We start from the raw sequence: 20,701 nt of genomic DNA on the forward strand, positions 1-20,701 counted from the left end.
ATTAAACACACCTTCCAAAGATGATGTATAGTTATGCCAAATCATATCCCTAAATCTCAAATGGCTTGAAAGATTTTGACCAGAAATAAAAGTGTGCAGAAAACTTTAAATCCTGACCTTAACATTAAAGATGGAACCCACAATACTGTACATGACAACACATTCAAATAATATAATTCCAATTTTAATCCCTTAATCTTAAAAGGATTGAAAGTGTAGACCATAAAGAAAAGTGATAAAGAACTTAAAATACCGACCTTTGACCTTTAAAAGAGGACAAATAATACTGTACATGACACAATTCCAATGATGATCCATTAATCTCAAAATCTCAAACTGTGCAGAAATGAAACTGACAGTGAGACAGAAGGACAGATGGATGGATAGGAATACAAATATCATGGCCCTTCTTTTTGAAAAAAGGTTGATGACAAAAATAATTTTTTTAAGAATTTTTAAAAAGGAATAGTCATGGTGTACTGAGGCAAGTACCATATTTGATATAATACTGTGTGCTTAACATGTTATTATCTACATCGATTTCATCATATGTACACACTGATGAAAAAAATATCCCTATCATGTGTATGTACATGCTAGAAGAGTTGGCACCCTTTAAGTATGTTGAAAACTCTCCGCTGAGGAGGTTCATTCTCCCACTCAGTTCATTATCTTGAATAAAGAACATTTGAACACCATTATTTATATTAATTTAACCAACACAAGAGTCCCTCGAAACAGACAGATGCTATAATAGGTCAAAAGAATTTGCAAGAATTCAACCTAAGACCATCTCTTCCTTTCAACCAATGATCTCTGATATTCTTCAATGATAACAAGAGTTTACATTTAGCTTCTGTGGTGAACATACTGGATGTTAGATAGCCATTGTGATAGAAATATTGCCTGTATGATTTGCACAATTTCATTAAAGACCACCTAGGTATCATAAGAAGACTATCGGTAATAATTGATATAACCATCTAATTGGGAGGAGTAGAGATAATATTTTTAAGATGGCCACCATGGTGGTCATATTGAGGGTCACTCTGCATCATTTCCGTTTAGGACCAACTAGACACCATAAGAACTCTTCTGATGAAAAGCTGATGTCAAAGTGACTATTAATTTAAGAGAAGTAGTGACAAAAAGAGTAGCCATACTTGATGTTAGATCAGCATGGTTTTAATTATAAGACAACATGATATTATAAGTCTTCTGGTGAATATCCCATGTTGATATGACATTCCATTTTAAAGCAAACAAGGTTTTCAAGATGGCTGCCATGGTGACCATACTGGGTATCAGACTGGCACCATTTCCATTTTGGACCAAGCAGACATTATACGAAGTCTTCTGGTGAAAGCAAAATGTCAATATAACCAGCCATGTAGCAGAAGTAGAATAATGTTATTTTTAAGATGACCATTATCACAGCCATATTGGAGGTTAGATTGACACCATTTTTATTTAAGACCTAGACATAAATAAATACATAATAATGAGCATTTCAATGAAATCCCATGCTAATATGATCGTTCATTCAAGGAAAAGTAGCGACAATAAAATTTTCAAGATGGCCATGTTAAAGATCAGATCAGAACCACTTACATTAAAAACTAATGAGACTTTTAACAAGTCTTCCAGTGAAATCCATATGTCAATATAACTTTTCATTCAGGGAGAGTAGTAATAAGAAGATTTTCAAGATGGTGGCCATATTGGACAAGAGATTGATACCATTTTCATTTAGCACCAACTAGACATCATATGAAGTCTTTTAGTGAAAATGCCATACTGATATGGTCATTCAGGAGAAGTTGGGACAAGATCTTCAGGATGGCCATTGTTGTGAATATATTGGATGCCTGAGTAGAAGCATTTTCATTTAAATTCAACTAGACATCAAAGAAATTCTTTTAGTAAAAACACTATGTTAACACAACTATCAATTTAAATGGAGAAGCAGCAACAATTTATGATGTCAGCAATGCAAGCAGCCCCGTTTTTATTTAGGACTGATCCGATTTCATAATCAGTCTTTTGTTGATAACCCCATGTCAATTTGACTTTTTGTAGTGATACAATTTTCAAGATGGCTGCTGTGGTGACCATATTGGACATCAGATCAGCACTGTTTTCATGTAGGATCAACTGGATAAAAACTCTTTCCATGAAATTCCAATATCAATATGACCAGTTATTCAACAAGATGGCAGCCATATTAGACATCAGATTGGCACCACTTTAATTTACAACTAACTAGACACCATACAACTTCTTTAGGTGATAACCCCATACAAATGTAATTTTCATTCAAAGAAAGTCGCAATAATAAGGTTTTCAAGATGGCTGTCATGGTGGCCATCAGATTAGCACAGTTTTCTTTTAGCATTAACCAGACATCATAATAAGTCTTTTAGTAAAAAAAACCATGTGGATATGACCTTCCATTCAGGAACAGTGATAAGAATAGTTTCAAGATGGCCACTCTGACAGTCATATTATCCATCATAGCAGCATCACCTGCATTTAGAACCAACCAGACAGCATAAAAAATTTTTTAGTGACATCTCCTTGTTTATATGACCATCCACTTAGGAAGAGAGTGATAAAAAGATTTTCAAGATGGCTGCTGTGCTGCCCATACTGGATTTAGACTGGCACCATTTTCCTTCAATACCAACTAAACATCATGTAAGAAGTTTTTCAGTGAAAACTCCATTCTGATATGACCATCCAATCAGAAGGAGTGGTGATAACATGATTTTCAAGACAGCTGCCATCACACAGTGGTGGCCATATTGAATGTCCAAGTGGCACCATTTTCATTTAGGACTAACAGGCTATCTGATAAAGTTAAAGTTACATGGCAATTGTCCAAGTAATTGACGAGTAGTAACAATAAACTTGTGCAAATGGATGGAATGATAACAGACAGCTGATGATAAGCAAGAAAACCATCCCATAAACTCTTCCAGTATATGACCAGTAGGGCTAAAAATTAATTTGTAACATGACTTATCCATGCAGGGTGACAAGCTCCAAACAAATAATGATGTTCTAGTCAGGTTTCAACAACCACTTCTATCCCACATGGTACCATATCTACTCATTTATAAAGGTATGAACGCACACATTCTGTGACAGCAGATATGGATCTATGCAATCATTAGTCAGACTGGATTTATATATATGGTAGGTGTAGATCAAGACAAACACTAACCAAGGCATGTATATGTATCAGTATTATATCAAATATGATAATGCTTCCATGTCCATACACATGATATTTCATTGCTGAAGAGACGTTATCATAAAGCACATGTTTAATTAATCTGAGTATTGTATTGTAGATGTCAACACATCATGTACTAAATACACAGGCTATTTACATAAATACTCTGTGAAACAATAAAGAAGCATAAGTCAGAAGAATTGTTTACAAATTATTTGTAGCCAAGTTTAACCTTGTGCACATTTATCTACAGTACTTCTACAGTGACAAAACTACCACCACCCATCTGTCACATTTGGTGTCTACAGTACTTCTACAGTGACAAAACTACCACCAACCATCTGTCACATTTGGTGTCTACAGTACTTCTACAGTGACAAAACTACCACCAACCATCTGTCACATTTGGTGTCTACAGTACTTCTACAGTGACAAAACTACCACCACCCATCTGTCACATTTGATGTCTACAGTACTTCTACAGTGACAAAACTACCACCACCCATCTGTCACATTTGGTGTCTACAGTACTTCTACAGTGACAAAACTACCACCACCCATCTGTCACATTTGGTGTCTACAGTACTTCTACAGTGACAAAACTACCACCACCCATCTGTCACATCTGGTGTTTGAACCATTTATTATTGAGCATTTTCCTAATGCAACCCAAAACCAAAAGCCATGCTTTGACATCATAAGATTAAAGTCTTTCCCAGTATTACAATCAGATAAAATGAAAGCTTAATATTTGATCATCACATTTTCAAATGTCATAAACCATGCAATGCAATGGGATATTCTAATATATTTCCCAAATTGCTTCAATTAGTAATGCAATTCCATGCAAATCTAACTTCATTTGTTCACAGTGAGTCTCAAACAGGTAGATGTATAGGCAGACAGAAAGACAGACAGACATGCTGACAAAGAATAGATAGATATATAGATACAAATATGAAAGAGCACAGATAATGAATGTGACTGTAAAGAATTCCTACACTTATAACAAAAAGCCCCATCCAAAACAATAAATCACATTAAACAGTAACATACCAACAAATATCTACAGTCTACATGCAGACATTGTGGCCATGCTTTTATGTTTATTTTAGCTTGCACATCTTACCTACATTATCAGTAAACTGGTGGAAAGATTGGCAACTCAATGAAAATAAAAAGAATAACGAAAGATGAAGTTAAACTGATAAAAATTAAGCCAACAAGAAAGCAATAATTCTTTTTTGCACCATAGGAATGTAATGTTTCAAGAGATGTCAAAAGACTTTTTTCAATGTGATCAGTGTTGTACAGGCAATTGTGCAATCGGCGACAAGGTTAAATTTCCAAAATGACAATAAGGAAAACTAAACAAAGAGAAATAAACTTTAAACGAAGTATAAAAAATTAAGAATTTCTACATGACATATATATACTTAAGTGCCAATGGATCTTTTTAGTATGATGAATAAATTAAAACCTGAGAAAGGTAATAATGAAACCAATCTATTTGTTTTATAGATGTATTCTGATTCAGAGAAAAGTAATCCACAGTACTGAAATATATGATGATATTCTTGTGATTCAAAGATACTGATTTCATGATAATTATATACTAGTAATCCAAAGATGCTAATTTCATGATAATGATAATTATATATTATTAATCCAAAGATACTAATTTCATGATAATTATATATTAGTAATCCAAAGATACTAATTTCATGATAATTATATATTAGTAATCTAAAGATACTAATTTCATGATAATTATATATTAGTAATCCAAAGATACTAATTTCATGATAATTATATATTAGTAATCCAAAGATGCTAATTTCATGATAATTATATATTAGTAATCCAAAGATACTAATTTCATGATAATTATATATTAGTAATCCAAAGATGCTAATTTCATGATAATTATATATTAGTAATCCAAAGATACTAATTTCATGATAATTATATATTAGTAATCCAAAGATGCTAATTTCATGATAATTATATATCAGTAATCCAAAGATGCTGATTTCATGACACCTATATTCTAGTAACCCCAAGATGTTCATTTTAAAGACAATTATATTACAGTAATCCAAAGATGCTGATTTTATAATCATATTGCATTTACTCAAAGATGTTCATTTCATGATAGTTTTATATTACAGTAACCCAAATATGCTGATTTCATGAAAATGGTATTACAGTGGCCCAAAGATGATGTTGATTTCATAACAATGATACAGTAAGCCAGAGTATGAGTCATATTATTAGTAATCCAAAGATGCTGATTTCATATTAACTATATTCTTGGTCATGTTAGTAATCTGAATATGTAGATTTTATGAAAATTATATTATAGCAGCCAAAGATGCTTATTTTATGGTAACTATATTACAGTAACCCAGAGATGCTGATTTCATGATAACTATATTACAGTAATCAACAGATGTTGATTTTATGATAATTTTCATTCTACTAACCCTAAGAAGTTGACTTTACAATAATTATATTACAGTAATCCAAAGATGTTGACTTCATGATACTTATATAACAGTAACAAAAAAAGATGTTGATTTATGATAATTAAATTAGAGTAACCCAAAGATGCTAATTTCATGATAATGATATTTTAGTAACCGAAAGATGCTGATTTTATTAAAATATTATAGTAAACCAAGGATGATAATGTCATGATAATGATATTATAGTAACCCAAGGATGTTGATCATTGATAATTATATTATAGTAACCCAAGGATGTTAAGTTCATGATAATGATATTATAGTAACCCAAGGATGTTGATTTCATGATAATGACATTATAGTAAACCAAGGATGTTAAGTTCATGATAATGATATTATAGTAAACCAAGGATGTTAAGTTCATGATAATGATATTATAGTAAACCAAGGATATTAATTTCATGATAATGATATTATAGTAAACCAAGGATGTTAATTTCATGATAATGATATCACAGTAACCCAAGGATGTTGATTTCATGATAATGATATCACAGTAACCCAAGGACGTTGATTTCATGATAATGACATTATAGTAAACCAAGGATGTTAAGTTCATGATAATGATATTATAGTAAAACAAGGATGTTAATTTCATGATAATGATATTATTATAGTAAACCAAGGATGTTAATTTCATGACAATGATATCATAGTAAACCAAGGATGTTGATTTCATGATAATGATATTATTATAGTAAACCAAGGATGTTAAGTTCATGATAATGATATTATAGTAAACCAAGGATGTTAATTTCATGATAATGATATTATAGTAAACCAAGGATGTTGATTTCATGATAATGATATCACAGTAACCCAAGGACGTTGATTTCATGATAATGACATTATAGTAAACCAAGGATGTTAAGTTCATGATAATGATATTATAGTAAACCAAGGATGCTGATTTCACAATAATGATATTATAGTAAACCAAGGATGTTAAGTTCATGATAATGATATTATAGTAAACCAAGGATGCTGATTTCACAATAATGATATTATAGTAAACCAAGGATGTTAAGTTCATGATAATGATATTATAGTAAACCAAGGATGTTAAGTTCATGATAATGATATTATAGTAAACCAAGGATGTTTAGTTCATGATAATGATATTATAGTAAACCAAGGATGTTGATTTCATGATAATGATATTATAGTAAACCAAGGATGTTAAGTTCATGAAAATGATATTATAGTAAACCAAGGATGTTAATTTCATGATAATGATATTATAGTAAACCAAGGATGTTAATTTCATGATAATGATATTATAGTAAACCAAGGATGCTGATTTCACAATAATGATATTATAGTAACCCAAAGATGTTAATTTCATGATAATTATATACTAACCAAAAGCTCTTAATTTCATAACCCTGGATGTTAATTTCATGATAATGACATTATAGTAACCCAAGGATGTTAAGTTCATGATAATGATATGATAGTAACCCAAGGATGATGATTTCATAATAACGATGATTGTTACAAGTGCAAGATACAATACTGCAAGCTGGATCTATATTTCATGGGTTTTTCACTGTCAACACATTTTCAAGTAAGAAAATTTGAACTCAGGCAAAATAATTCAAAGTCTTTGCTAATGCTAAAGCTAAAAAAAATTTATTTATTTATTTTAATGGCATTAAATCAAGCTGAGGAGATTGGTGCAAAGTGCCTTTATCATGGACACATTGAGGCAGATGACCCAACTTGATCTGGATGTGTATCAAACCCATGACCCTTGCATTAGGAATCAAAAAGTCCACCAAATGAATGACGTTGGCTCCGATATTTACCTTATCATGATGGTATTCATATTTCTTTTGTGAGGATTCCCATGTAATTGGATCTGACATGACATGATGGATCAGTCTGTCAGACACCAGGCGCCAGCCGTTGTTGTCCATTCTTTGGTACCATCCACTGTGATCTAACACGGAAACAATATAGAATCAATTTGATATAATAATATCATAACAAGTTCAGTTATTGACCCAGTGAATAATACGATGCCCCATGAATCTGCAACAAATGGATGAAAACTTGGTGCCTATCATCATCGGAACATCTGCATTTTAAAGCTTTAATAATCATACTGTACATAATGGTAATATCATATCATAAAATAAATATATAACCATTAAACAAACATTACATTTAATTTTACCAATTATATCTGGTTTAAATGATATGAGCCAACATTATTCCATAATGGTGGAAGGAGAGGAAAGAAAACAGTTCAACTCCTAATTAAAACAAAGAACAATTGTGAACTGCATCATATCAGAATTGATCATTTACTTGCATAACTTGGGTGGAAGAGCACATGGCAGGTGTTGGTGGTGGGTGGGGGACAAAAGTTTGATCATTGGTCTTGCCATGCATATTTCTAAATCGTAACTTTCTGAGGCTGGAGACACGCAAATAAGGCAGGAAAAGAAGGTCACTGTGATGTATCTTTATGGATATAAATACCAATTCTAAAAAAATGATTGTCTTATCAAGTTTTGTAATTTTAGAAACAAATTTGTACAGAAAACTTAACATAATCAATGGAGAATGAAAGTGGGTTATTTTGACTCATTTTTGCAATTATTGTGATTTTCAATATAAATAACTGTATTGTGTTATGGGATCTTCAGACAAAGGAAGTAAAATGCAAATTTAAACTAAACATTAATGACCAGCAATGCCGAAAGACAACAAAATCAACAAAATGAATGAATGCCAATATTTCGCTTTTGCATTGCAATGTGGAAAAAAAGATCAAAATAAAGTAGGTAATAATATTTACTATCTTCTCCTGGAACTGTGCGATATTTGTTGTTTTGGTCTTTTGCCATACGTAGCTTGTGTTCCGCCTTAGTGTAGTCCTTTGGACTATTTGCATTCAAGTCCTGGATTGGTCGGTGAGTGAAAATCTTGTAGTAGATGTTGGGAGGGAAACGTTCCTGTAAATAACATGACAATTAATTCCACAATAAAAAGAAAGAATCAATTATAATTTTGATTTGAAGAAACCAAACGTTATGCATGGTGGAAGTTAACTTTTTCAGTAGTTTCTCATGTACAGTGCAACACCACTATAATAAACTTCAATGAAACACAAACTGGGATAAAACATGAATGTGTCTCGGTTTGAAAATTATACATTAATTTTACGAATTTCTTTAAGTACTACAATAGTGCCAAAATAAACAACAATTTGATGGAATAATTTGGCAAGATGTGTTTTATTCTATTATAAAATGCCTTAACACTGTGTCTTTCTTTAAATGAATAAAATTGTTACAAGTTTCTACGTGTAATGTTCATTTCAATTATGTCAACCATCATTCATAGTACTCTTATCTTAGTTTATTTTTGAAAGAGGTCAGTTCTTTAGAAAGGCTGATAATTGTTAATCTAATTATTACTGAAACATCAACAATAAAGCCATTAAGTCTTCATTGTGTTTGTATTCAATGCATCCGGTTGATAACTGCTGCTTAGTCATGGGTAAATAAAAGTAAATGGATATGTACTCAGTCAAATGGTATACACATCCAAACACTAAGCAATGAAGTTGTCTCACTTAGATTTATAAATCAATTAATTTACCCACCTAATTAAATAATTCCTAATCATCAATGTCAATCTCACAGATTAAGGTTCATGAAATTATTGGACACTAATTTACACAAACATAAAAGAACCCAAAAGCATAATACACTCATGGCTTAACTGTGTTGTCAGACAATCATCACACAATCAACAAGCCAGTGAATCACATTGTCCATTCTATAAAAAAATGACTCCATTTGCTTGTTAGCAATTATTCATGATGTAGCTGAAGGAATTCTGCACAGTACTCAGATTCATAAGAAACCTAGCAGATACAATTCTAGTGGTTTGAAATCTATTCAGAAACTATATCATGACTTTGATATGTATATATAGAGACATACTGAACCATAATGTGCTTTATTTTTCCTCATGTTAATTTTGGAATATTTCTTTTGCACTGAATTAGTCACATCATGGTTTATCCTTAAAATCAAATATTAAATACGCAATCAATTTGTTTTCATCTAATATGCATAGAAGTGAGATGGTAACTATACCAATGAAGCATGAGCACCTACTCATATACCTGAACATCATGTTATAGTGGTTTTTAGTATAATGGCATTCTGTGGACCTAAACATCATGTTACAGTGGTTTTTAGTATGATGGCATTCTGTGGACCTAAACATCATGTTACAGTGGTTTTTAGTATAATGGCATTCTGTGGACCTAAACATCATGTTACAGTGGTTTTTAGTATAATGGCATTCTGTGGACCTAAACATCATGTTACAGTGGGTTTTAGTATAATGGCATTCTGTGGACCTAAACATCATGTTACAGTGGGTTTTAGTATAATGGCATTCTGTGGACCTAAACATCATGTTATAGTGGGTTTTAGCATGATGGCATTTTATGGACCTGAACACCATGTCATAGTGGGTTTTAGTATAATGGCATTCTGTGGACCTAAACATCATGTTATAGTGAGTTTTAGTATAATGGCATTCTGTGGACCTAAACATCATGTTATAGTGGATTTTAGTATAATGGCATTCTATGGACCTGAACATCATGTTATAGTGGGTTTTAGTATAATGGCATTCTGTGGACCTGAACATCATGTTATAGTGGGTTTTAGTATAATGGCATTCTGTGGACCTAAACATCATGTTACAGTGGGGTCTAGTATGATGGCATTCTGTGGAGCTGAACATCATGTTATAGTGGGTTTTAGTATGATGGCATTCTGTGGACCTAAACATCATATTATAGTGAGGTTTAGTATGATGGCATTCTGTGGACCTAAACATCATGTCATAGTGGGTTTTAGTATGATGGCATTCTGTGGACCTGAACATCATGTTATAGTGGGTTTTAGTATAATGGCATTCTGTGGACCTAAACATCATGTTAGAGTGGGTTTTAGTATGATGGCATTCTGTGGACCTGAACATCATGTTATAGTGAGGTTTAGTATGATGGCATTCTGTGGACCTGAACATCATGTTAGAGTGGGTTTTAGTATGATGGCATTCTGTGGACCTAAACATCATGTTATAGTGGGTTTTAGCATGATGGCATTCTGTGGACCTGAACATTATGTTATTGTGGGTTTTAGCATGATGGCATTCTGTGGACCTGAACATCATGTTATTGTGGGTTTAAGCATGATGGCATTCTGTGGACCTAAACATCATGTTATTGTGGGTTTTAACATGATGGCATTCTGTGGACCTGAACATCATGTTATAGTGGGTTTTAGCATGATGGCATTCTGTGGAGCTGAACATCATGCTATAGTGGGTTTTAGCATGATGGCATTCTGTGGACCTGAACTATCATGGTATAGTGGAGTTTCACTGTATATTAATTGTGAGACAAGACATTTCCACATTTCTGAACTTTAGAGTATAAGAAATTCAAATACAAATGTAAATTTTGTAGTTGAAAGAAAAAAGAAGAAAAACATTGGGTCTAACTGTTATATATATTTGTTGCACTGCAAAGGTCTGTTTCTAATTAAGACAATGTTTGGCAATAAACCAGATCTAAGATTCATATCACCAACTACTAAACAGACCTATGCTTGGATTCTGAAGCACCAGTAATTTGGAAAGAATCAATACTTCCACAGGTAAATATGTGAGAAAAAAATGAGCAAGGTCATACACAGTAGACATGTGAGAATAAAAACTGGCAAGGTCCTACACAGTAGACATGTGGAAATAAAAGCTGGCATGTTCCTACACAGCAGACATGTGAGAGTAAAAACTGGCAAGTTCCTACACAGCAGACATGTGAAAATAAAAACTGGCAAGTTTCTACTCATTAGACATGTGAGAGTAACAACTGGCAGCATCCTACACAGCAGACATGTGAGAGTAAAAACTGGCAATGCCCAACACAGTAGTCATGTGAGAATAAAAACTGGCAAGGTCCTACACAGTAGACATATGAGAATAAAAACTGGCAAGGTCCTACATAGTAAACAATTGAGATTAAATACTGACAGGTCCTACACAGTAGACAAAAATGTTGAGAAAATATAGTAACTTTGAGCTAACTGATACAATCAAATTATTTAATGGAATTAGCTCAAATCTGAAAGGCAGCTTCATTTCAATGACATAAATAAATCTGTAACATTTTGGAACTTTTTTCCATTTCTTTGCTAGACTGAACAGTAAAACGAGTCTCTGGAAAGAAAGACCAACATGAGCATTTGCAGTCTCAAGTCTGACCCGTAGCTGTATCTCATGCAAAAAGGTAAGGGACTGAACATCAGAGATCAGCTGCAGGGCAAAACAAATCCACATGCTCAATGCCTGGGACAAGCTCAAATTCAAGCTCAGGTTTGCAATGTGCATGATCATAGTTAAGTCCAAAACAGTTCAGAGAGAGAGAAAGGTCATGTTTAGTTCATAATGGTTTATGTTCACCAAGTTTTATACTCTGAAAATTTGTCAAAACAGACATCTTAGGATCTTTATTTAGTGTTTATACATGATGCATTTTTTACAAAAAAGCTAACTTTTTCATTCATCTATTTATCTTTTATTTCAAGATACAGTCATAATCTGTGACTTCCATCCTGTAGTCAACACCAAAGTCAGTCTTGTATTTTCCCATGTAAATATGATAAGTTTAATACTAACTATTTAAGTCATGTTTTGACAAATGGACAAAATATTTATATTTGAACTTATTATCAATTTCATTTTAATTGTAATATTTGTCGATATATATAATTCCTATACTTTCAAGTCCTAAAATACTTGTTGTCACAAATATTGTGTGAGCATGCTCATTGACCCTAATAGTTATGCTGGCCAATGAAAATGCTGGACCTACTTTCAGGTCCAATGACATATCCCAAGCTTGCAAACTCAAATTTTGGATTGTCAATGATTGTTTTGATGCAAAAAGCCAATTTCAAGGTGAAAAGGTGATAACTGTAAATGATATAACTGTGATTTCTGTTCCAGGTGTGATTGGAAATGAAAGACACTTATCTCTAACAATTAGGCAATTGGATTTCTCTAAAAGCATGACTGCTATACTGAAACTTCTATCATCCACAAGCAGTGTCTATCATCAAATGTTTATATGTTATTTACAAATGACTGATACATACTTACTGTCTGGCAAATAACTGCAGGCATAACAAAATTGGTGCTCTTAAATTATTCAGGTGTGTAAATAAACAAAATAAAACCACTCTCGTTTCCAAGCCAACCTTTAATTATTCTTGATATAGTCCAAGAGATGAAATCTATTAGATTTCTGTCTGTCTGTCTTTGCTTGTATAACTATCTTTGCACTCTATACTCCACCTATCAATTCAAGTCCTTCCAACACCAAGTAGTTTTCCAAAGGATCTCATGTGTTCTCCACTTCAAAATATTTTGCTGTGCAACCTCCATAAAGAAGCAAACATATTTTAAACATACCCCTGCCAGTCTGAACTTGACATGTAACATACCCCTGCCAGTCTAAACTTGACATGTAACATACCCCTGCCAGTCTGAACTTGACATGTAATATACCCCTGCCAGTCTAAACTTGACATGTAACATACCCCTGCCAGTCTAAACTTGACATGTAACATACCCCTGCCAGTCTGAACTTGACAAGTAACATACCCATGCCAGTTAGAACTTGACATGTAACATAATCCTGCCAGTCTGAACTTAACATGTAACGTACCCCTGGCAGTCTGAATTTGACATGTAACATACCCTACCAGTTTGAACTTGACATGTAACATACCCCTGCCAGTCTGAACTTGACATGTATCCCTGCTGCTGGATCCAGTAGCTTGGCTTCATTTGGGTTGATACACCTCAGCATGAGCACAGGATTTCCCCTTGTCTTGAAGCTTATCAGATCTCGGTAATACCTGTACACCTGGATGTCCTGAAGAAATTTTAGGATAAATTTAACAAAAATTTATCCATTCAGATTAAATCCAAATTCATTTACTAAAACTTGCTACAGCAAATGTAGTCTTCGTGTCAAGGATGGCTGCTCAAAAGGCCAACATATCTGAATCCTATTATATATTTCACTTGCACATGAAACCTCTTCATAAAGGACACCTGTTCACAAAGACCACACTTTGCAGTCCATTGAGTTTACTTAACAGCAAAGTTTTAGTTATTAGAAATAAAATTGGTATGAAATGCATAATGAGGCTAATAAGGTGTCTGCAAATGACTAAGCAATGTACCATACACTTGAAATTATTTTCTTTATAATGTGTTTTTTCTTTAGTATATGTCCTCGTGTCATATTTGGCATAAGTATGAATATGATCAATGTAATGTTATTTGCAACTATGTGTATCCATACCTGATGAAACAAAGGTTATTCTGGGGTGGGGGTGGGTCAGGGCACTCACTATATACCACATATATTTACATATAGGTGAAGTCCAACTGCCAAAAACACAGATCCTAATCTGCCATCATTGAATGTGCCAGCAGATCAAAGTCTATGATGTTTATTCTACTGATTATTCCCAACAAATTGTAAATATCAGATCTGTCTGTCAGACATTATGCATTGGCAAATCTGGGTCTGTGCAGTTTGCAGTTTGACTAGATGTCTAAGTGAGTTTATATGGTAAACGGTGATAGCAATGTTTAATCAGTTGGGCTTCAGCTTCAGGAGCTGTCTGAAATGGGGTTGTCTTTTTCAACTACAATTCTGGATTTGGGTTCCTTTTCCAGTGTCTAACATGGTTTAAAAAAAAGTCCTAGCAAAAATTAAGATGCTTTTTTTATGAAGTAAACTTCTCTGACATAAGTAATAAATAGAAACAAAAGAGCTATATATGGTAATGACCCTAATTACCCATGACTGACATTACTAGGTGTTATAGTCAGCCAAATTCACATCTTACTGGCATTGGGTATTCAATTTCAAAGGGTCTCTTTATATAAACTGGATGTCAAAACCCATTTTGAATAGAACAGGGTCCAAAAACTCCACTGGAACCCCTGTACCAATTTTCAAATGGAGGTGAGGGGGGAGTGAACTGATATTTTTGCCAGACAAATTTAGTCCAAAGAAATCTTTAAGTGGTTAGCATGCCAGGTTGACCGCAGCCACGATTCTCTGGGTAACACACTTGATTCCAACTGCCCTAGCACAATATAACTTTTGTGTGTTGCCACGCCACAAACTATCAAAGAATAAAAACTGGGAACAACTTTACTGTTTTCTGACTTTGTTCTATTTTTGTTATCTTTCATGGCATATTTCTCTCTATTATTTTCCTTCCCAAAGCTGAGTCTGTTTAATAATTTTCAATCATACTGTTTAATAATTTTCAATCATACTGTTTAATGATTTTCAATCATACTGTTTCATGTATAAAGGAGAAGTGGAATCAAGGAAACGTCTTTTCATTGCCAAGCCTTCCAAACTCTATGACTCTCATTTACATCATTATACTGAGGGAGGGTTATATGAATAACATACTTCATTATAAGGTGGTATTCTCTGCAGTTCTGACTGACAGAATTGTATTGGGTGAATGCTGTATGTATAAGGTGGTATCATCTATGACTCATAGACAGCATATAATGAGGCAGTGCTGTATGTATAATGTACTTCATTATAAGGTGGTACATTCTATAGCTCATGGACAGCATTATAATGAGTACTGTATGTGCTTCATTATATGGTTGTATCCCTTACAGCTCTCATAGATAGCATTATAATGTGTGAGTACTGTGTACACTTCATTTCAAGGTGGTGGTACCTTATATAGCTCATATATAGCATTATAATGAGGGAATAATGTATGTACTTCATTTTAAGGTTGTATCCTCATAGACAGCATTATAATGAGGGAATGCCATATGTAGTATCAAAATAAATTACATTATCAATCAGCAGATCAGTGTACTGAAGTATCATCAATTTTCATGGGGGACCAATTTTCGTGGTTTCTGTTGTTGCTCTGAACCATGAATTTAAGTCCCCAACAAAAAATGAGCCACATAGAATAATGCCCCCCCCCCCCCTTTTCAGTATTTCCCTTGAGATAAATACAGCTACGAGTATTTGATAAATCAAAGTCAATACTGTAATCTGGTAATTAAATTTAGCTTTTACAAGTGTTTGTTTTCTTTTTTCTTTTAACCTTTTGAAACAAGAATTATAAATCATTTGATATTGTTTCAATGAACACATTTGATAAGGTATCTGATAGCTATAATTTTACACTCACTGCCTTAAATCGATATGTGAGGTAAGCAAGTATAGTGAGAAAATGAAAGAAAAAGCATAAGGTATTCAAAGAACAGTAGTACTGAAAATGAAAGAAAAAATAATGCAAAATAGCAGTATATAAAATTAAATTTAATAGTTATTCAAATTGATCCTTCATTCAAGTACAGCTACAGTTGTTGAAACATTTAAAGCCTTCTGAAAGCACATTTCATTTTATCCATGCATTTTTAATCCAAAAGAACAACAATCCTGTAAAATACTATAACTATTTCTTGAAACACTATTATTAATGAAACACTATGTATATCCACTAACTGCAGCGAGTATTAAGGCTCACACTTCACAGATTTTTGGACAAAGCCACTTTATCAACATCGTGTCAATCAAGTCTTATGTTACTCACAAATTCTTCTCAGGGAAATAATCCCCAAATTGCTGAATTAAACAATTCCAGAGTTCTCAAAACCACTGATAATTAGGTCTGATCTTTCACTCGCGTGAGCTGCATTTATCCACTCAGTGTGAACTGTCTTGATTAATAAGGTTGTCAGTTTTACTAATACTGTACACTGATCGTCACAAGTAACATCTTTTTCCATAATGAAGTCCATGACCTATTTAGCATACCAATCGTGCAAATGTGACTTTAATTCTTCTTTGTACTTTTTATTTACTGTCAAGTCTAATGGTTAAAGTTAGTCTGTACAAGAGGCAGGCCCAAACATTAGATGCCTTGTAAGCAAGTGCCTGCACCGTGTTTGCAGCTTTTGACAGGTTAGGAAGTCCAGGATCTAGGTGGGTCCAAGTTAAATTTTACCAATCTTAAGCCACTGTGCTAATGCCATGATCGTCATAAAGTACTGCTGGTGCAACTTGATGGACAGTAATTTAAATAACCGATTAGCCTAGTGTTGTTGGCTGTGTCGGCTTTCTTTGATATTGAACACTCGAATGAAAACATGGCAAAAGTGATTAATCTTGACAGGTGTTTTATTTGTGCTCATAGAGATGAAAGTATTGTTTTAGTGATGTTGGCTGCGTTGGCTTTGACTGATGTTATTCATTTGGTCGAAAAGATGGTGCAAGTATTGAACTTGCCAGGTCTTTGATTTGTGCTCATACATTAAAGTAACCACTGTTTCCATCGGCATAGTTTTATTCTTTTGTATTCTTTGTTTTGGGTATTTGTAGAGGTTAAACTATGAAATTAAATACCTACTAATATGCACACTTTGATGCAAAACCATGAATTTAAGTACCAACGAAAATGTCTTTTTAAATAAAAATAAACACGAAAATTGAGCCCAAAGAAAATAAATGATATTACAGTATATGACTTTCATTAATATAAAAAATGCATGTATAAGTATTTACACTTCTACTACATCTATATATGTAGCTCTTATAAAAAAAATTCATGTTTCTACAAAACCAAATGAGAATACCAAAGTTATTCTAATAGAAGCCACCCATAAACATCACACACACCCACATTTTTTTCCTACCCAAAAAATTTTCTACCTTAATGAGGATTACAGATCCATATATATCCATTATGGTATGTCCAAATAATTAAATCAGTACATGTGCTCCAACAAAATGAAGTACTAAATGTATATTCTATAGCACAGAACATCGGAGGAGTCCAGTTTACACAACTGTCCAATCCACTGTAAACATACGACTTAATTGAAAGCAACTGGAATGTGACAGAACTGAATCAGCTGTTACAAGCATAATTAAATATACCTGGCATGTTGCAAGCTTGTAACTTAAGTCAGAGTCTATTTTAGACTTTTCTGCAGGGCTTTTAGGATGGTGGTTCGAATGCTAATAGTACTCTAGTACCAAACCCCCACCCCTGAGATTGCATTGCCCCTCCCCCCAGAATATCTATTTGAATAACTACAGTATATAATTTAGGCTGATTGGCTTTATCTATAAATGTAGCTCTTACAAAACATTTAATGTTTGTACAGAAACAATTAGAATATATCATTTTGGCTACAATGAAAATAAACTGACAGTTTTCTACCTAAATATATGAAATTTCATTGATAATGGCTCAGTTCTGTATGATTTAAATGCTCATTCCAATTTTTTTTCCTTGAAATGCTGATCTTCTTCAATTCTTCTGTAAGAAATAACTGCTACTGTATATCGGATTTAAAATAGCTATTATCTATGTGTAATTTTATCCTGGCCAAGTTACATAATTTATGATTCTCTAATCTGTAAATTCATCACTTTTCACACTTGGATAGCTATTTATAAAGCATTTATTTATTGTAAAATTAACAGATTCTATGAGACAAAGAATTTGATGGCAACACAAATAAGAATTCTTATTTATATAATTAACTGAAATACATACAATGTGTCTCCGCCACGCTCGCTGTATTCTGATGGCAGCCTCTTTTGGTGAAGGGATGGGCTTACGTCTTTGAGGTTGAGAGGGCCTGCGAGGTGATTCCTGCTTCTGCTTCTCTTTCCACCAATCCTTTATGTAATTGGCACAGAACTCTTCAAAGCTACAGAATAAAATGGAGAAAGCAGATGTCATAATTTTTTGATTTTTTTTTTCATATTCAGCTTTAACTTCTTTATATAAGGCATCCGAGGCATAACAGAACTGCAAGAATGTAATGCTATTGTTCCAAATGTATTGCACAATTAGACTCTCTCATTGAAGCAACACTAAGTTAAGCAATATGGTATTGCTACTATTTATTGTATCATCAATAAACAAGAGTCCCTCGAAGGGACTGACACTCTCCTGAGAGAAATATATTTCCAGGAATTCAAGATGAGAAAATTTCTTTGGTTAACAGTTGAGCGTTCAAACCACCTCTTATAGTCTCTAGCAATAACAAGATTTTCAAATTGTTGTACACATATTTGATCCATATATCATCCATTCAGGATGAGTAGCAATAACAAGATTTTCAATAAGGTGGCTGTGGTGGGATTATTGGACATCAGATTGGTACCGTTTTCATTTAGGACTACCCAGACATTAAAAGATCTGAAGTCTTTCAGTGAAAACTTCATTTTGATATGACCAACCATTCAGGAGTAGCAATAACAAAGTTTGTCATATTGGCATAATTTTCATTTAGGACCAGCTAGACATCATAAGAAGTTTTTTAGTGGAAACCCCGTGTTGATATGACCATTCAATCAGGAAGAGTAATGATAAGAAGATTTTCAAGATGGCTGCTCTGGCAGCCATACTGAATGACCAAGTAGCAAGATTTCATGTAGACCACGAGATGAATGTGTATGTAAAGTTTCAATGCAATACTCCAAGTAGTTTAGGAGGATTAGTGATAACAAATGTAAGCTAATGGACAGACAGATGGCAGATGATAGACAACAAAGCATCCCATAACTTCTTCTCTAGTCTATGACCATCAAAGCTAACACTAATAAACCAGTTTTGTTGTATTATATTTGTAATTTGTTTGTGAAAATGAGAATATCTTTATATTGCATATACCTGGTAACATTACAATAATTAAATACCTTCAATGTGCTATCTACTACCACTATCAGTAACTACATGACACTATTTAGAACTTGGTCTTTGGTAGGTGAAATCAATTGGTTTATACTTACTGTTACTTGCATATAAGTTGAATCCATCAGTAAAACAACATAGACCCTGATCTGTCATCACATAATGTGATAGCAGATCGGGGTCTATGTTGTTTGTTCTAATGATTACTTCTAATAAACTGCATAGATATGCTGGCACATTTGTCACAAAAAGGTGTGGACTTTGCACTAGCACTCACCATTTTAGAGGGTATATGTCTTTGCATAATCTCATACACCATTTAAGAGGGTATATGTCTTTGCATAATCTCATACACCATTTAAGAGGGTATATGTCTTTGCATAATCTCATACACCATTAAAGTGGGTCTATGTCTTTGCATAATCTCATACATCATTTAAGTTGGTTTATGTCTGCATAATCTCATACACCATTTAAGAGGGTCTATGTCTATGCATTATCTCATACACCATTTAAGTGGGAATATGTCTTTGCATAATCTCATACACAATTTAAGAGGGTCTATGTCTTTGCATAATCTCATACACCATTTAAGTTGGTTTATGTCTGCATAATCTCATACACCATTTAAGAGGGTCTATGTCTTTGCATTATCTCATACACCATTTTAGTCGGTCTATGCCTTTGCATAATCTCATAACCATTTGAGAGACTTAAATAAAGGCAAGAATGGTCACTAACAAATTTCTTAAATATTTTCAAATATAAAAAAATTGAATGAAATAATGTGTGTATGCTTGAAAACCTAATGCAGCAGAGATCTGTTATCATGAGTCTGACAAAAACTTGACCCACCTGTTTTCAATAAACAAGGTTTAAAATACAAGACCCATAAAATTCTAGTAAATTTTGAACATAGATATTTCAATCACAAATCTATCATATCTGTAAATATTATTATACTACAAAGGTGGAAGATCAACAATGGGGATCTGTGGCACAGTTTTGTGTCTTTTGTCTAAAACTACAATCATGCAAGGTCCACCTATAGGGATCTGTGTCACAGTTTTGTGTCTTTTTTTCTATACTACAATCATGCAAGGTCCACCTAT

General features: G+C 33.3%; 1 protein-coding gene across 2 annotated transcripts in view; it reads right to left on the reverse strand.

The window, feature by feature from the left end:
• LOC149799104 (protein MFI-like) overlaps positions 1-20,701 on the reverse strand; it is a 57,982-nt gene that overhangs the window by 20,294 nt on the left and 16,987 nt on the right. For both annotated transcript variants that reach the window (XM_089958116.1, XM_089958115.1), the window contains exons 6-9: positions 18,444-18,600; positions 13,598-13,744; positions 8,573-8,729; positions 7,575-7,708 (exon numbers count right to left, since the gene is read on the reverse strand). In XM_089958116.1, the coding sequence (XP_089814242.1) occupies positions 7,575-7,708; positions 8,573-8,729; positions 13,598-13,744; positions 18,444-18,600 (595 nt within the window). The remainder of the gene's footprint in view (positions 1-7,574; positions 7,709-8,572; positions 8,730-13,597; positions 13,745-18,443; positions 18,601-20,701) is intronic.

This window comes from Sinohyriopsis cumingii, chromosome 5 (assembly GCF_028554795.1).
Source record: "Sinohyriopsis cumingii isolate HCF-2022 chromosome 5, ASM2855479v2, whole genome shotgun sequence".
NCBI lineage: Eukaryota > Metazoa > Mollusca > Bivalvia > Unionida > Unionidae > Sinohyriopsis > Sinohyriopsis cumingii.